We start from the raw sequence: 16,492 nt of genomic DNA on the forward strand, positions 1-16,492 counted from the left end.
TTTTTCTGGGGAAAAAAAAAAAGGTCCTCTAACAGGTCAGAATTTAGAAATACTATACAAAGTCAATAAAAAATCACAAGCCACCAATACACATCACAGTTTACAGTTTTCTGTTTCTCTCTTGCATCTACCCCTTTCAGCTTCCCTGTATGATATGCAAGAAGCAGGACTGCCCTCAGGATTCTTTACCACACAAAAGTTGGGTATTTTTCTAAACACTTTCTGCTGCTATTAACCTGTTGGGCAGGCACCTAACTACCAGCCATAATTACTTTTAAATCTGTTTCCTTTCAACATGGTTCTTAGGGCAGAACACAGATCCCTAGTTCCCTCAATAAAAGAAAGCTTCCAGTTAGGCACCTGGGCTGAAGCCGCCATGTCTCTTCCTATTAAGAATACAAAATAAGCAGTCTCCAAGGTATTCCTGTGCTAACACTGAATTTGTTTGGTGAAACAAGCACATCATTTATGATACTACCAGATACAGTTTAAGCAGATGTTTGAAGCAGATGATATTATTTCACTTAAGCAAGATTATGGTTGATTATATAGTCTTTCAGTCATGAGAAGGATGAACTGCATTGTAGATACTGAATTATAAAGAAAAAAATCTGCTTAAATCAAAGTAACAGAGGTTTAACTGATAAGCAAGAATTTCTCAACAATTTACAGACAAGCTTTAAAGATGAATGTGCAAAAAGAAAAAAAAAAGATGAATTTGCAAATTCCTTCCCTGTAAACTCTAAAAATAATATAGCTAACCAAATAATCCTGAACTATTTAAGTCTAAGATTGCTGAAAGAACTAAAAGTCCTCCAGTGAACTCTAGAATTTCATCTACTCATTTTATTTTATACCTTCAGGTGGCAAAATTATTTTGTATCTCAGTAATATTTTAAATGGATTTTCAACAGTCTCATCTTACACTCCTAATATTCTTGTGGGTATGGAGTGTGGTAATAATACAATCAGTGAGGTTGCTGGAAATAAAAATCAGTTGCATGAAAATACTGAAAGTACTTTGTTCCCAAAGGAAGTGAATGCTTTCTATTACGAGATCTCAATTGTACCTTTGAGAGAAATGTATCCTACTTTTTTCTCCAGCCAACACAGCTTCTGAGAAAGTATCAGCTGTATCTGCATCACTGTGGACCACAGAATTCCCTGGTTCTGTGAGTGTGCTCCTGCTCAAACTAGTTCCCAAGGAAAACTTGTCAAAACCTAGAACCTCAGCTGGTTTTTCTTCTTCAGTTGGTTCCCATATATTCATCTCAAAAGAACCTATATTTCTCTGCACACGTTTCAGAGCTTTCACCCTCACTTTATGGATAGAATGCATGATAACAGACATCATTTCCTGAGTTTGGGGACCTAGAAAGAAAAGAACAAAAGGCCTTAAAGTTCATTAAAATGTTTCAACTCAAGACATAAGGGGACCCAATTCTGGTCCCCCCTGGGAACATGAAATCTAACTGATGGCTAAGGCTTAGTTCTACAATCTTACAGATCATGCTTTTTTTCAATATCTGTTAGAAAGGTATGGTCCATATTTTTAAGGTAGAACAGAAGAAGCTAGAAAAGGTCCATTAAAGAACAATAAAAGTGACTCCATAAAAAAGTATGCCCTGGAAAACAAAAAATTTAGAAGCAATTTAACTGGTTCAAAATCTGATAATTAGAGAAAGAATCACTAACATTCTTCTCACTCCCACAGAGTGGCACACAAGAGAAAATAAGTATAATTTTAGCCAAAGAAACAAAAACACCTTTCTGACTTCAAGTAACAGAAAACAATAGAAAGGGAGGTTTTTCAAAACTGCCTGCATAAAAATTTTTAAATATCATTAATACATAAACATGACATTTTAGAGATTTCAAAAAAGTCTGAAAAAATATAAATACAATGTAAGTACATTAATGCAATAATGTACATCATAGGATATTACTAGACTTAAATAACTATAGTTCTAAAACAGAGAGTAATCTGAATTCTTTAAAAATTTCTACAACAGGGCTTCCCTGGTGGCGCAGTGGTTGAGCGTCCGCCTGCCGATGCAGGGCACACGGGTTCGTGCCCCGGTCCGGGAAGATCCCACGTGCCGTGGAGCGGCTGGGCCCGTGAGCCATGGCCGCTGAGCCTGCGCGTCCGGAGCCTGTGCTCTGCAGCGGGAGAGGCTACAACGGTGAGAGGCCCGCGTACCGCAAAAAAAAAAAAAAAAAAATTTCTACAACATTACGAATACCTCATTTCATTGTACTTCACAGATATTGCATTTTTTACAAATTGTAGTATCTGTGAAGGTCTGGGGCAACCTTCAAGCAAGTCTCCTGGTACCATTTTTCCAGCAGCATTTGCTCACTTCATGTCTCTGTGTCACATATTGCTAATTATCACAGCATTTCAAACTTTTTCATTATTATGAGATTTGTTTTGGTGACCTGTGATCAGTGATCTTTAATGCTACTACTGCAAAAAGATTATGACTTGCTTATGATTATGACTCAGATAATGGTTAGCATTTTTTAGCAATAAAGTACTTTTTTAATTAAGGTATATACATTGCCTTTTTTTAGAGCACACTTAATAGACTATAGTATACTGCAAACATAACTTTTATATGCACTAGGAAACCAAGTCGTATGACTTGCATTACTGCATTATTCACTTTATTATGGTGGTCTGGAACCAAACCTGAAATATCTCCAAGGTATGTCTGTGCTTAACGCCATTGAACTGTACACTTAAAAATGGCAAATTCTATATTATATTTTACCACAATAAAAAAAAATTTTCACAAGGTCATCTTGAATGCACAGTATAAAATAAGGAGCATAAATAACCATAAAAGGAGAATACTAGTTTTCAATAAAATATCTGATTATACAAAGCATTATATATTCATTTTATATATTTTATCTTTTTTAATCCTCTTTCAATACATATTCATAAAGAAGTATTAATATACTCATTTTACAAATAAGGAAAAGAGGCTCAGAGATATGGAGCAACTTGCCTATGGTCACACAGTTACTAACTGACAGAGCCATGACATGAAGTCAGCTTTGTCTGGTTCCAAAGCAACAGAATTGGTGCTTCCGTAATGGGGAAGTGCTTCTGACTTCTCATACTCCTATCTCCAAAGAGAAATGCATAAAAACATAAGCACTAGAAAATAAATGCTTTCAAAACAAAATGAGAATCTTCAGCAATTTATCTATCAGATATCTAAGAAATGACAAATAATACCTTTCACAACATAGTGTCTGAGTCTCTGTTGAAGAGAGTGATATTTTTCTCTTACAGGAACCCTTATGTCCTCAGGATTGGGAAACGCTTTCACAAAAATTTCTGCTACCTTCAGAAAAATTTTGAAATGAGTTTTATGAGCATCATTCTTAATTATAAATAAAATTAAAATTCTTTAAAGTCTCTGGTTCTGATTTAGTTTATTTTCACCTACATTTACATTACCTCTCTGATTGGTGGCAGTTCTCCAATGAGGCTCAAAATTAGATCCTGAATAAGTTCTTCAATATTGGAAAACCGAGAGAACGGTAGCATTCTACAAGCCCATTCCACTGCACTGAGACAGTGCTCAACCATACAAGAATCAAACTTCACTTCGAGGTCCTAAATGGATATTGAAAAATATCATTTCCTTTTCACTTTAGACAGATACACTAGATTCTTCGATCAAGCAATTATTTCCCAAGTAATATTTATTTTTCTTATTCTTGTGTAATTGATACCTTTTTTCCCTCCACATTTTCCCTTGCCTTCTGATATTGCCTGCAACTATAGGATAACTTATCACGGACATGCAGCATCCAACACAAAGCACAAAGTTCTCTGAAGCAACCTAAATCAGGAATGGAAATATAAAAGAAGACTGTATGAGTATATACATTAATATTATAACAACTGTTGGTTATTTTTTTTCCAAAATAAATGTCTTTATACTGTTGATTACAAAAGAAACATGCTCATACTCAATACTTTATATAAAAGTTGTGGAGATCCTTACAGAATTTTTACACATATTATTCCAGAATATTTCATACATGTCATACTCGCATGAAAATATCAAAAACACTTTATAGAGTAAATAAGCTACTCTATTTATTGGTAGTTTACTAGTTTTAAACTTAGAGTATATTGTAAATATTTTTCAAAGCCAATACACATAGCTCTACTTAATACCATATTGTTAATTTATTTGGAAAATCACTTATTAATAGGCATTTAAGGGACTTCCTGGTGGCACAGTGGTTAAGAATCCGCCTGCCAATGCAGGGGACACATTCACCACAGCTAGAGAGGGCCCGAGCACAGCAACAAAGACCCAACACAGCCAAAAATAAATAAATAAATAAATTTATTTTTAAAAAAAGTAGTCATTTAAGTTAAAAAATTTTCAATATTAGAAATATAATTTCCAATATAAAACAATATTTTTATTAAAAGTAATACAGGCACACAAAGATATATAAAATCATACTATGTATATACAGTTTTGCAACTATCTCTTTTTTTTCACCTAATGTATCTTAGATATATTTCCTTTTTGTTTTTTGTTTTTCCCTGGCCGCACCACAGGCACGCAGGATCTTAGTTCCCCAACTAGGGATCAAACCTGTGCCCCTGCAGTGGAAGCGCAGATTCTTGACCACTGGACCACCAGGTAATTCCCTCAGATATATTTCCATGGTGGCAACATACACATACGGTCTTTTCATTATCAGCACAGTATTGTTACATGAAACTTCCCCGAATCAAATGTAAAATATATCATTACTAATATTTAGGCCTAATTTATAAGCAAAGAGCTCATTTTGGACAAACCTATTGCTTTAATGGACACTTCATCAAGCTTGTGGTCTCCAGTTGTCCCAGGTCGAAAGAATGCTACACCTCCTTTACAGAAATTAAGTAACGACTGAGGGAAAGGACTCAATGAAGGAAGGGATCCTTTCATTCGAATCTGAAAGTAAAGAAAGAATATGTTAATTACCAGTCATATAAGTCAAGTTTTAAGGAAACTATAAAGCAACAAACAAGGCAGGTAAGATAAACCATAAAGAGTGGAAAACACAGCATGGTTCCCATACTATGTAAGAAAATATCCCTGAAATCACTTGTACTTTCAGAAACTTAGCTCACAAATTTAACTCAACAAATTCACTAGGCTAAATCTCAAAGGAAAAAAAAAAGGTTCTAGCCAAATTAACCTCTCTTGTCACTCAGTTTTGCCTAAAAAGTTCTGTATAAAAAGAATTTAATGCTATTTCCCCTGACTTTCCCCAAAGGAATAGTAAAGAAAATAAACTTAAGTATCTAACTCTACCTATGTGCATTACCTAAAAACTAATACAGAGGGCTTCCCTGTTGGCGCAGTGGTTGAGAGTCTGCCTGCCGATGCAGGGGACATGGGTTCGTGCCCCGGTCCGGGAAGATCCCACATGCCGCGGAGCGGTCAGGCCCGTGAGCCATGGCGGCTGAGCCTGCGTATCCAGAGCCTGTGCTCCGCAACGGGAGAGGCCACAACAGTGAGAGGCCCGCGTACCGCAAAAAAAAAAAAAAAAAAAAAAAAAACTAATACAGAAGAAGGTGTATCTACATACAAAACTTTAAAAAACTAATCTATAAGTGACAGAATTATAAAGTCATCATTTGGCAGCTCCTAATAAAAAAATGACTCTAGCGAGGATCATCAATAAATGCTAAATTAGGTAAAAAATTGATGGGTTGATGGAGAACATGATAGTAGGTGGGACATGACCCAAATTCATTGATCCATCTCATATCATGAAAAGTGAAAGGAAAAGACGTATGTGCAACATGATATGCTGCAGAGGGGAAGTATACAATACCACTTATGAAGGATTCAATTCTAAGAAAATGTTAACCTGAATTTAATCAAATCTGTCTACTTTGATGAGGATAGATTAATTCCCAGCTTATAGAAAATAAAAAGAAAGAGGAACAACTTAAATGACACTAAATGAAAAAATGACAGACAAATCCAAAATATGGTTCAGGACCAACTACCTAATCTAACAAATCAAGAATAGAAAATAAAAGAGACTACTGTGTGTTAAAAGGAAACTGATAGAATAAAAGAAAAGCGGGACTTCCCTGGTGGCACTGTGGTTAAGAATCTGCCTGACAATGCAGTGAACACGAGTTCGAGCCCTGGTCTGGGAAGATCCCACATGCTGTTGAGCAACTAAGCCTGTGCGCCACAACTACTGAGCCTGCGCTCCAGAGCCCGTGAGCCACAACTACTGAGCCCGTGTGCCACAACTACTGAAGTCCACACACCTAGAGCCCGTGCTCCACAACAAGAGAAGCCAACGCAATGAGAAGCAAGTGCACTGCAAAGAAGAGTAGCCCCTGCTCGCCGCAACTAGAGAAAGCCCACACGCAGCAACAAAGACCAAACGCAGCCAAAAATAAATAAATAAAAATAAACTTATAAAAAAAAAAGAATAAAAGAAAAGGGATCTAAGAGACATAAGCCTGGGAAGAAAAGGATTAGCAGTAGGCTTGTAATCTATTTTCTCCCTCTACTATTCACTTCCAGAAAGACATGATCTAGTCAAATCCCCTTGTAAGCATGCTAAGGACAGACTTCTTGTCAAACAAATTAATGGTATTTACCAGATGTACAGAGTCTGTCTAGGCTGGTTATTAGAAACAAATCTAGAATGTATGGATTTATGGAATATGACCCCTGGAAAATGTTACCCAAGCTATATAATTAGAGAGATATAAAAAGGAGATGTTAAATAACTGAAATAGTTCCCTTTTGTGTCATGACGTTAAAAAAAAACCAGGACACATTCTTCTACAGTGAGAAAAGACTTGGAGCAGTGTATGCAATTCCAGAGTTCACTACATTTCATCTGTATCTTTTGGCTACCTATATCCTTGCAATTATTGGTGCAGTTTGACCCATGGATGAAAAACATGTGTCTACACAAAAACTTATACATGGGGCTTCCCTGGTGGCACAGCGGTTAAGAATCCGCCTGCCAATGCAGGGGACACAGGTTCAATCCCTGGTCCGGGAAGATCTCACACGCTGCGGAGCAACTAAGTCCATGCGCCACAACTACTGAGGCTGCACTCTAGAGCCCATGAGCCACAACTACTGAAGCCCGCGTGCCTAGAGCCTGTGCTCCACAAGAGAAGCCACTGCAATGAGAAGCCCGCGTTTGAGGCCATGCCTCAAAACTTCCTTTATAAACGTCCAGGAGTATTCTACTTTGAGAAGCAGGTTTCGTACTATAAATAAGCCTGAAATTTATGGATTTATAGGGCAGGACTCCTTGGGAAAATATCACAATTATAAATATTAATAAATATTAGTATATCTAAATTGTTTACCATACTGTTACCGAGTCTAAGCTCATACTGCTTGCTGCACTACAGGCCAATAATCGAGAAATGAGTTCTTGGGGCAAGGAATAACGACTTTATTCGGAAAGCCAGCAAACCGAGAAGATGGTGGGCTCATGCCACAAAGAACCATCTTGCCTGAGTTAGAATTCAGGCTCCTTTTATACTAAAAGGGGAGGGAGTAAAGTCAAACACTTCCTGGTTCCCATCAGCCTCTGGAGGGCATGTGTTAATTTCTTCCTCCCTGCAGTCATTCACAGGTGGGCCTGGTCAGGATGTTTCCTGTTAGCTAAAAAGAGGTATTTTAGCTTAATGCTCATTACCAGGGAAGCAGGGTTCCCAAAGATGGGCCACTATGTATAATTTAAGGTTAGAAGCAATAACCTTTAGTGATTAACTTGTAATAGAATACAAAAGGTTCTTCCCTATTTCAATAGCACATAAGTGACTAGGACATTTCCATACCTTCTGCATGACTTTTCTTGCCCATCTCAACTGCAAGATGTACCACTGTGCTACAGGAAAAGAACACCGAGCTGCCCGGAAAAGCAAGAGAACACGTTGAAGGATTCCAGACACCTTTTGGCGATTATCTTTTTCAGCTTTTAAAAGAAGATCATCACCATCTTCCTAAAAAGAAACAATAACAACAATTTTAGTAGCTAGTAAAACAGAAACTTAAAATGTTAAAGTGAAAATAAAGATAGTGCTTCTCAAAGTAGAATACTCTTGGACATTTATGAAGGAAGTTTTGAGACATGGCCTCAGAGATTAACTATAGCTATTTCTAGTGTCAAGGAAACACTTCTCTCGCCTCAAACAACGTAAAGAGGTAAGTCGACCCTAATCCCAAGTCTTCGGCTACAACAGTTGAAGCCATCACCCCGGACTCCATGGGTGGAATGTTACAGAGAAAGCTCCTTTCAAAAAGAATGACTTTTCCCTTCCTCTTCCTGGAAAAATCCCATTATATTTCAATGTCACCTCCTCTGTGAAGCCCTCCCATTCTGTGCTACTATGAGTCTTTGCTCAGACTTCCATTATAGCTTTCACTAATCTATTCTTGCTGATTTATGTATCTGTTTCCCACACTACTGAGAACTACCCAGGAGCAAAGGCCTTGTCATATAGTGCATAGAGTAAACTCCAATATGTGGTAGGATCCAAAAAATGTTTCTTGAATAAACACAATTCAAGTCAGTAGCTACAGATTAATTTCCCAGAGAATGAGATAATGTGAATACTGTAAACATTTGCTTCCCCAACCTTCTCCTACCATTGTCACTTCTTAAAGAGTATTCAGTTTTTATTTGGGTATCTGCCCCTCTCCTACATAGCCAAATGATTCAAGGAGAGCTGATCCCATATCCCTAGCTGCCAAGGAAGGCCCTAGTCAATTGCCAAGCAGTACTTTGTATCAGCCCTAGCCAAGGTGTTTGATTCGAGGGCAGGGAAGTGACCTCAGTCAGTCGTACAAGAGTAACTCTCAGTACTCTTGCTTGGAATGCTGGGAAAGAAATACTATTTTACTACTTTTCTTTCTCCCATTCCCACTCCCTTTGGACATGGACAAGGTATCCTTAGAAGCTACTGGCAGCCATTCTGCTCCCACAAAGGGAGCCAGCCTTAAACTGAAGCTGACACCTTAGAAAACAAACTAAAAGAAAGAGCCCAAGTCTCTGGTAACATAACTGGATTTCTCAATTATGCCAGCCAATATTTACCAAGTTTTCTGTTACTTACAACCCAAAGGGTTCTAACTGATACAGAGGGACATTTAAGAGAAATCCTACCACTGGAGATTATTTTACTAAAAAAAAATAAAATGAAGTACTACTAAGGATAGGTACCAAACTAATATCAGCACAGCATATCTAAAAATATCTTAAACGCTATTTCTAATTCCTAAACCAACATACTGAAGACTCAGATATGAGAGGAAAGAGGAATTACTGAGAAATACCATGGACTACTTATTCTTTCCATTTGTAATATATTACACCTGAAAAATCAACAAATGAAATATTTTAATCTACTGAAACGTAACTTGAAATATAACAATGAGAATACAGCAAATAAGTCTAAAAAAAGAAAAAGAAAAAAAGTTGCCAATTCTGAAAAAGTAGTAAAGAAACAATACCAGAATCGATTTAAACACCTAATTGAATATTAAAACAATTTAAATGTAAATAATTTACATTAACACTTTAAATCCTAAAACCAGCTATGTTATGATTTTCAATAAGAGCAAAGGAAAAGTTCCTGAGAGGAATACAGTATTGCTATTTATAAGACAGAACTATCAATTGAAAAGTATAGGAGAAAAAAATGACCTTTCAAATCAAAGAAAAATCAAACTAAGTCTTTCAAAAGAGGCACAGACAATGAGATGAATAAAAGACTAAAATAATGTATGGCTTGGGACTTCCCTGGTGGCACAGTGGTTAAGAATCCACCTGCCAATGCAGGCGACACGAGTTCAAGCCCTGGTCCTGGAAGATCCCACATGCCACAACTACTGAAGCCCGCATGCCTAGATCCCGTGCTCCACAACGAGAAGCCACCGCAATAAGAAGCCCACACACCGCAACGAAGAGTAGCCCCCGCTCGCCACAACTAGAGAAAGCCCGCACATAGCAACGAAGACCCAATGCAGCCAAAAATAAATAAATAAATAAAAAATAATGTATGGCTTCTAAATTCTGACATTCTTTTTGCTACCCTAAACAAATGTTTATTTTTTAAAAATCTGGATACAGAGAAATATCTCTTAATTTTGTTTTATTATTGAAATAATTTTAACATTTATTGAATGCTTACTATGTGTCCTAGGCCCTAAAGTACAAGCTTTTACAGGATATCTCATTTAATACTCTCAATAATGCTGTCAGAGGTACTATCATCATCTTCATTTTACAGATCAGGAAACTTAAACATCAGTTTAGTACACTGCCCAATATTACACAACAAATAAACAGCAAAGCTGGAATCCAGAAGTTAGCTTCAGAGCCTGCATTTTTAACTTGAAGATTATTTTCAAGTTGATTATTTTAAAAACTGGACAAAATCAACTTTAAATTAATTAAAAGATTAAGCACTAAGCTTACTTCACTAAGAATAGCTGGCTGAGGACAATATAATGGAGGAGCTGGAAGATACAAGCCGACCGGCACTAAGCCCCACAGTCTCTGACTGAAGTCCTTGGCAGAGTTTATCAGAAGCTGAAATGTCTCTGAAAGAATATCTGCATCAGCCATAACTGCTGCTTTCAGTACTTCCTGCACGGAACCAAATAGCAGATCTGCATCTTCTTCTTCAATGGGATCTAGCAAATACAAAATTAGGTAAAGTAGTTAAAATTTATATTATACTTTTCATGTTATTTTGTAGGATAAAATTTCATATCTGAAAAAGCTGATTGCCAAAAATGAACATATTGGTTGACATGCAAAACACCCAAACTTCTAGACAGAAACTTAATAAAGATTCTCTTACTTTTAAGATTATAGGTAATCAGAGCACAAAGACTTTTCCAAAATTATACAAGACACTGTAATAACAATTATATAACAAAAAATTCTTGGAATATAGTTGTGACTCAAAAATAATAATAAAAGAAAAAAATATTAATGGGAAAAATAAAATGTCAAGAAAGACTCCAAAATAATATACAACATTACATGAAGGCAGTGAGAGAGTAATTATTTTCTTTTTCATAATAGTCCATCACAGTACTTTTATAATAAAAAGGACTTGTGAAGCTAAAAAAAACCCCAGAAATATACAAAATAGTCATACAGTATGGCTTCAATTATATAAGTATATGTACATATGGAGACATGTTCCAGAAGGCAAAATGCAGAGATGCAGGTGGCAGAATTGGAGACTTACGCACTTTTATATTAGGAAATATTTTAAGCATACTTTAAGGTATAGAATATAATATGAAAACACTCACGTACTGACTTTTCATCCTTGTCTGATATTAACATGTTTCCTACATTCAATTTAGATTAAAAAAGAATGCTGCAAATACAGCTGAAATTCCTTAGGTACCAATCATATTTCACTTGCTCTCTCCAGAGGTTGTCACTATCCAGAATTTGGTGTGGCTCTACTGAAACTCCTATTACACATATGTTGTGTCTTCCACAACATTCTATACAAAGTTTAACTTCTCTTTCATATTTTCCAACTCTTTTCTTTATATCTATACATTTTTATCTCTCTCTATATATTGTTTTGTGTGTGTATATATACAGAGATAGATCAAATTCATTTTCCAGTTCACTAACCATCTGCTGAGTTTTTTGTTTTTAAATCCGTTTGTTGAGGTATAATTTACATACACTAAAATTTATCCTTTTTAAGTGTACAGTTCAATGAGTTTTGTTTGTTTTTTGTTTTTTAAAATATTTATTTGGCTGCACTAGGTCTTAGCTGCAGCACGTGGCTTAGTTGTGGCATGCGGGATCCAGTTCCCTGACCAGGGATGGAATCTGGGCCCCCTGCACTAGGAGTGCAGAGTCTTAACCACTGGACAACTAGGGGAGTCCCCAGTTCAATGAATTTTGACATTTTCATCACTCCAAAAAAGTTCTTATACCCTTTTGTTGTCAATTCCCCGCTTACTCCCATGTAACCATTGATCTGTTTCTTGTCCCTATAGTGTTGCTTTTTATAAAATCACATAAATGGAATCACACAGTGTGTAGTTTTATTTCTGAGTTCTTTCATTCAGCATAATGGTTCTTCAATTCATCCATGTCGTTGCATGTTATCAGTAGTTTGCTACTCTTTATTAATTATTATTCCATTGTACAGATAAATTGCAATTTGTCTTCCATCCACAAGTTGATAAGCATTTGGGTTGTTTCAAGTTTTTGGCTATTATGAAAAAGCTGCTATGAACATTCAATATACAGGTTTTTCAGTGGACCTATGTTTTTATTTTTCTTGGGTAAATACCTAGGGATGGAATCCATTGACTTTTTCTCTTTCTTTCTGACCCCTGGAAATTTCCCTTACTTTCTTTAAATCTTAGCCTTTAAATGCATATCCTTATATTTTATCTAGAAACACACTGTATCTATGTATTTATTGTGGGAGAGTTTTCAGATCATCTAAAACAATATATTGCCAGAACTGGAAGTTCAGACTGGGAATTTTTTAGTCCTTTTTTTCAAAATCAACTTTCATGTAGATACATTATCTTTTCATTTACTTAAAAAAAAAACTGACAGAAAATTATCAAAGAAATTTTCAGTCTGATTTCCAAGTATTATGAATTCTTTCCAGAAAGAGAAGTTATAATTAATAAGCTCTAGGAATCTAGAGAAGTCTCACTGCTTAATGGAGACAAGCACTAATAAAACAAAACAGCTATCCTGGTTTTATCATTAAATATATGACTTTAAATAACAGACTTCATTACTTTTTGTCTAAATTTCCCCCTCTTTAAAACAGACGAATTTTCTAGGGCTCCTGGGTAAATCTATGTATTACATGTAATATTATATTATTTTTTTATAATACCACTCAGAACTTTTCAAATTAAAAGCAAAAAACTCTATGATTTATGCATTAGGCAAGAGGTTCTAAGTACCCCTTGACATCTGAGATTCTACGATTCTATGACTGCAAAAGAAAACAATCTAAATGCAGCAAAATACCACTAGTATAAAGAAAGGCTATGTATGGAAAAGCAGAATATCATTCAGATACTGAACATTGTATTTTGAACTGCATCAGTTTGGGATGCTCCCATTATTAAGAATAAATAGCAAAATTTTATTTTTGATAAGCTTATTACTTCAAAGCATTAATATATGTGTGGGTACTTAAAAGCTTTTTAAAATACCATAAGCTTTATATTAATTAAGTCGATACATGTGTCGACCACACATAGGTAACACACCTGTAAACTGTTTGTATTTTGAGCCCATTTCTTTTTTTGCTTCCAAAGAGGCCGGCTGACCTAAAAAACACTGCAGTTTTTCCTGGAAAATCTGTGCTGGAGTCATATTTAACGGTAGATTCAGACCCTTTTTCCTGGACCTGAAATCACATCAAATTAAGGGAAAGGAATACAAATTTTGAAAAAAGGAAACATACACACATCAAGAGCTAAACATGAAATTTTAAAAAACAGAGAAATTCACTTTATTCATCCTATATTTAGACAAGAAATAAGCAAGGAAATACTGTATTAAGGATAGTATTAAGGCTTTCCATAATTATGGTACTAATATATCTCCTCATCCTTACCTCCCACTGCTGCCCTACAAATGTACTCTATCCAAACCAAACCAAACTTGCTTTTGCCATATGCCTTTGCTCACATTTGGAATGTTCTCTCTCCCTACAGCTACTCAGTTTGTCAAGATCCCATCTTCCCTTCAATGCCCATCTCAAATGACATCTCCCACATAAAGTATTTCCTGTCCTTCCCTCACTTGATACTATTGCTCTCCCTACTGTACCACGGGCACTTTTCTTACCATACTATGTAAATTGTAATAATGTTTTGTCCTATTTTCCCTATTAAACTATAAATGCCTAAGCATAGAAACTATGTACCATTTAAGTTTACAATCCACTAAAACACCTGGCATAGAGCTTGATACAGAGTTACTTAATAAATAAACATACATTGAATTATTGAATTAAAAAATACAGAAGACACAGCAATACCATAACCTTCAGAATAGTTAAAATATAGGGATTAGTTTGATTAGCTTAAAACTCAAATCCTGTTTGGGAAAGACAAACTTTCCCATTGACTATAGGCCCTTTGAGGGCACTACTAACAAATTAATGTGCTAAATAGATGTTTTAACACTGTAAGTAAGACTCTGATCTGTCCAATACAGTAGCCACTAGCTGTATATAGCCTTCTAAATTTAAATTAATTAAAATTAGATGGAAAATCCAGTTCTTTGGTCTTACTATCCACATTTCAAGTGCTCAATAAATACATGTGGCTAGTAGCTATCAGATTGGATAGCACATATAGAATATTTCCATTACTGAAAAAAAAGTTCTACTGGACAATGCTGAACTAAGGATTCCACAAAATGCATAAATACCAGCAATGACTGAAATAAAAAATATTTTAGATGACACCATCATACTTTCCTAAAAATACATACCTTGTGAAATTGCTATCATGTTTACAGAACAGCTGCAAGGCCACACCAATGGAAACAGACGTCTTCCAGTCTCCAAGTTTCTGTGCCAACCACACAGCTTCTGGAACCAGGCCACCAATAAATAATAATTCAAGGGCATATTCAACTGTCCACACATTAGAAAGATTCTGCTCTCTAACAACACTGGCCACCTTCGAGTGTTGCAGAGGAATAAGTCGAAAGGGCTGCTCTGTGAGTAAATTAAAGAAAATGGATTTTACAATTATATATACAAGAACTCACACCTCCTTTTATAGATCTCTTCAATCAGTATTTCCTACACAAAACCACAACAAGGAAGATACATACAAAATGGCCTAAAATAATGCTTAACATACTCTAGAAGTCTTCTTAACATTGAACACTGTGTCTCTTTAGTAGGTCATGAAGCAAATGTCAGCATTCCTAAAAACATGAAACTGAGTAGACACAGAAACAAAAGAGACAGTATCAGAGTGCATTACACAAAATAAAGGTAAATAAGTACAGTTTAATGAAACTTTTTGGTCAGATAATATAAACGTACACACACACGTAAACGTACCGGTCACAGTGTACAGTTTACTACTGTGGGCTGCTCTGAAATATATAGCTATTTCTCCTACTGCATCATGAAATCTGGAGGGCAGAGACTGCATCTTACCTGACTTTGCATTCCTCATAGTGTCATGGGATAAAAATCTAGTTTGAGGTAATACTCAAGCATATTAAATGTTCAATGTATTAGTGTTTAACAGAAAGTAGAAAACTGTGATTTTCAGTAATCCTGAACAAATGACAAGATTTCAGTCTGGCCTGAGATTAAATACAAAGGGTAATAATATCCTTCTCCCCAGCCTTCTAGTTCTAACTTTTCTGATTCTCCTAGTTAGATGTGATCTCTCCCTGCCTTCTTTTATACAACATAATCATTTTCTGCTTTGTATTATATTGTATATTATATCCCAGCATATATTTTACTTTCCTTGCTACTGAAAGATGGGTCTTGTTTTAGTTGCCTTTACAAGCACTGCAGTGCAGTCAAATACATATTAAAGATTGCCAGTAAATGCTAAATAAACACACACGCACTCACAGATAACTGTTCCATATACCCATTCACAGGGTTCCACCATCCGCAGATGTCCATCTATGGATGTGAGAGGGAGCAGGCCTCCAAGACGCCCAGGCTCTGGAAGGCAGGTGCCCCCTCCAGACCCAGCGCAAAGCCCACTAGAACTCAGTAGCCAGCTCCTCACCCTATTCTCACCATACCCAAGCAGCTATGGCCAGTGTCCACAACTCACCTTCCACCCAGAGCTGTTCTAGGTCTGTTTCAATGATGGCCACGCGGAGACCCAACGCTAGGGCCCCAAAGGCCAAAAGTCCCAGGAAGAGCACTTTGCCACAGTGTCTCTGGATCCCACAGCCCAGAGAGAAGAGCAGGCCCTGGAAGTAAGCACGAAGCCAGAGTGGAGCCTGAAGGCTCCCAGCTAGGATCTGGGATGGAAAGAGAAGGGTCAGCCAGGCATTACTGCAACAACACATGAAACCTTTCCCTTTTCTCCTTATTACACCCTCTACCAAGCTCTAGCTTCTTGGTTTCTGGATACAAGACAGAGGACCTAAACAGACACGGGCCCAAACTTGGAAAAAATTTGACTCCATTCCCTGCTTCCCACCCGATATACACCTGAGGAAGGCACAGATTCCTTTCTGAGATAGGATACATATACACACACCTGTTCTCAGGTGGACAGAGGTGGATATAGACACACCTACTCTCACCGGGCAGAGCAGGAGACACGGACAAATGAGAAATTTGAAAATACTATGACAGAACTGTTATCTTTTAAAAAATACATACTGCTAAGATTTTCACTCACTCCCTCAAAATAAAACTGGTAATTAGTATATGTAG

At 36.5% G+C, this 16,492-nt stretch overlaps 1 protein-coding gene across 1 annotated transcript in view; it reads right to left on the minus strand.

Moving 5' to 3' along the window:
* The window catches only part of CPLANE1 (ciliogenesis and planar polarity effector complex subunit 1), a 134,145-nt gene that overhangs the window by 90,816 nt on the left and 26,837 nt on the right, over positions 1-16,492 (minus strand). The window contains exons 17-25 of the mRNA XM_024754652.1: positions 14,554-14,782; positions 13,320-13,459; positions 10,510-10,727; positions 7,868-8,032; positions 4,844-4,982; positions 3,751-3,860; positions 3,473-3,631; positions 3,248-3,356; positions 1,071-1,371 (exon numbers count right to left, since the gene is read on the minus strand). Of these exons, the coding sequence (XP_024610420.1) occupies positions 1,071-1,371; positions 3,248-3,356; positions 3,473-3,631; positions 3,751-3,860; positions 4,844-4,982; positions 7,868-8,032; positions 10,510-10,727; positions 13,320-13,459; positions 14,554-14,782 (1,570 nt within the window). The remainder of the gene's footprint in view (positions 1-1,070; positions 1,372-3,247; positions 3,357-3,472; positions 3,632-3,750; positions 3,861-4,843; positions 4,983-7,867; positions 8,033-10,509; positions 10,728-13,319; positions 13,460-14,553; positions 14,783-16,492) is intronic.

The sequence above is a fragment of the Neophocaena asiaeorientalis genome, unplaced genomic scaffold (genome assembly GCF_003031525.2).
Source record: "Neophocaena asiaeorientalis asiaeorientalis breed wild unplaced genomic scaffold, Neophocaena_asiaeorientalis_V1.1 scaffold229, whole genome shotgun sequence".
In the NCBI taxonomy this organism is placed as follows: Eukaryota; Metazoa; Chordata; class Mammalia; order Artiodactyla; family Phocoenidae; genus Neophocaena; species Neophocaena asiaeorientalis.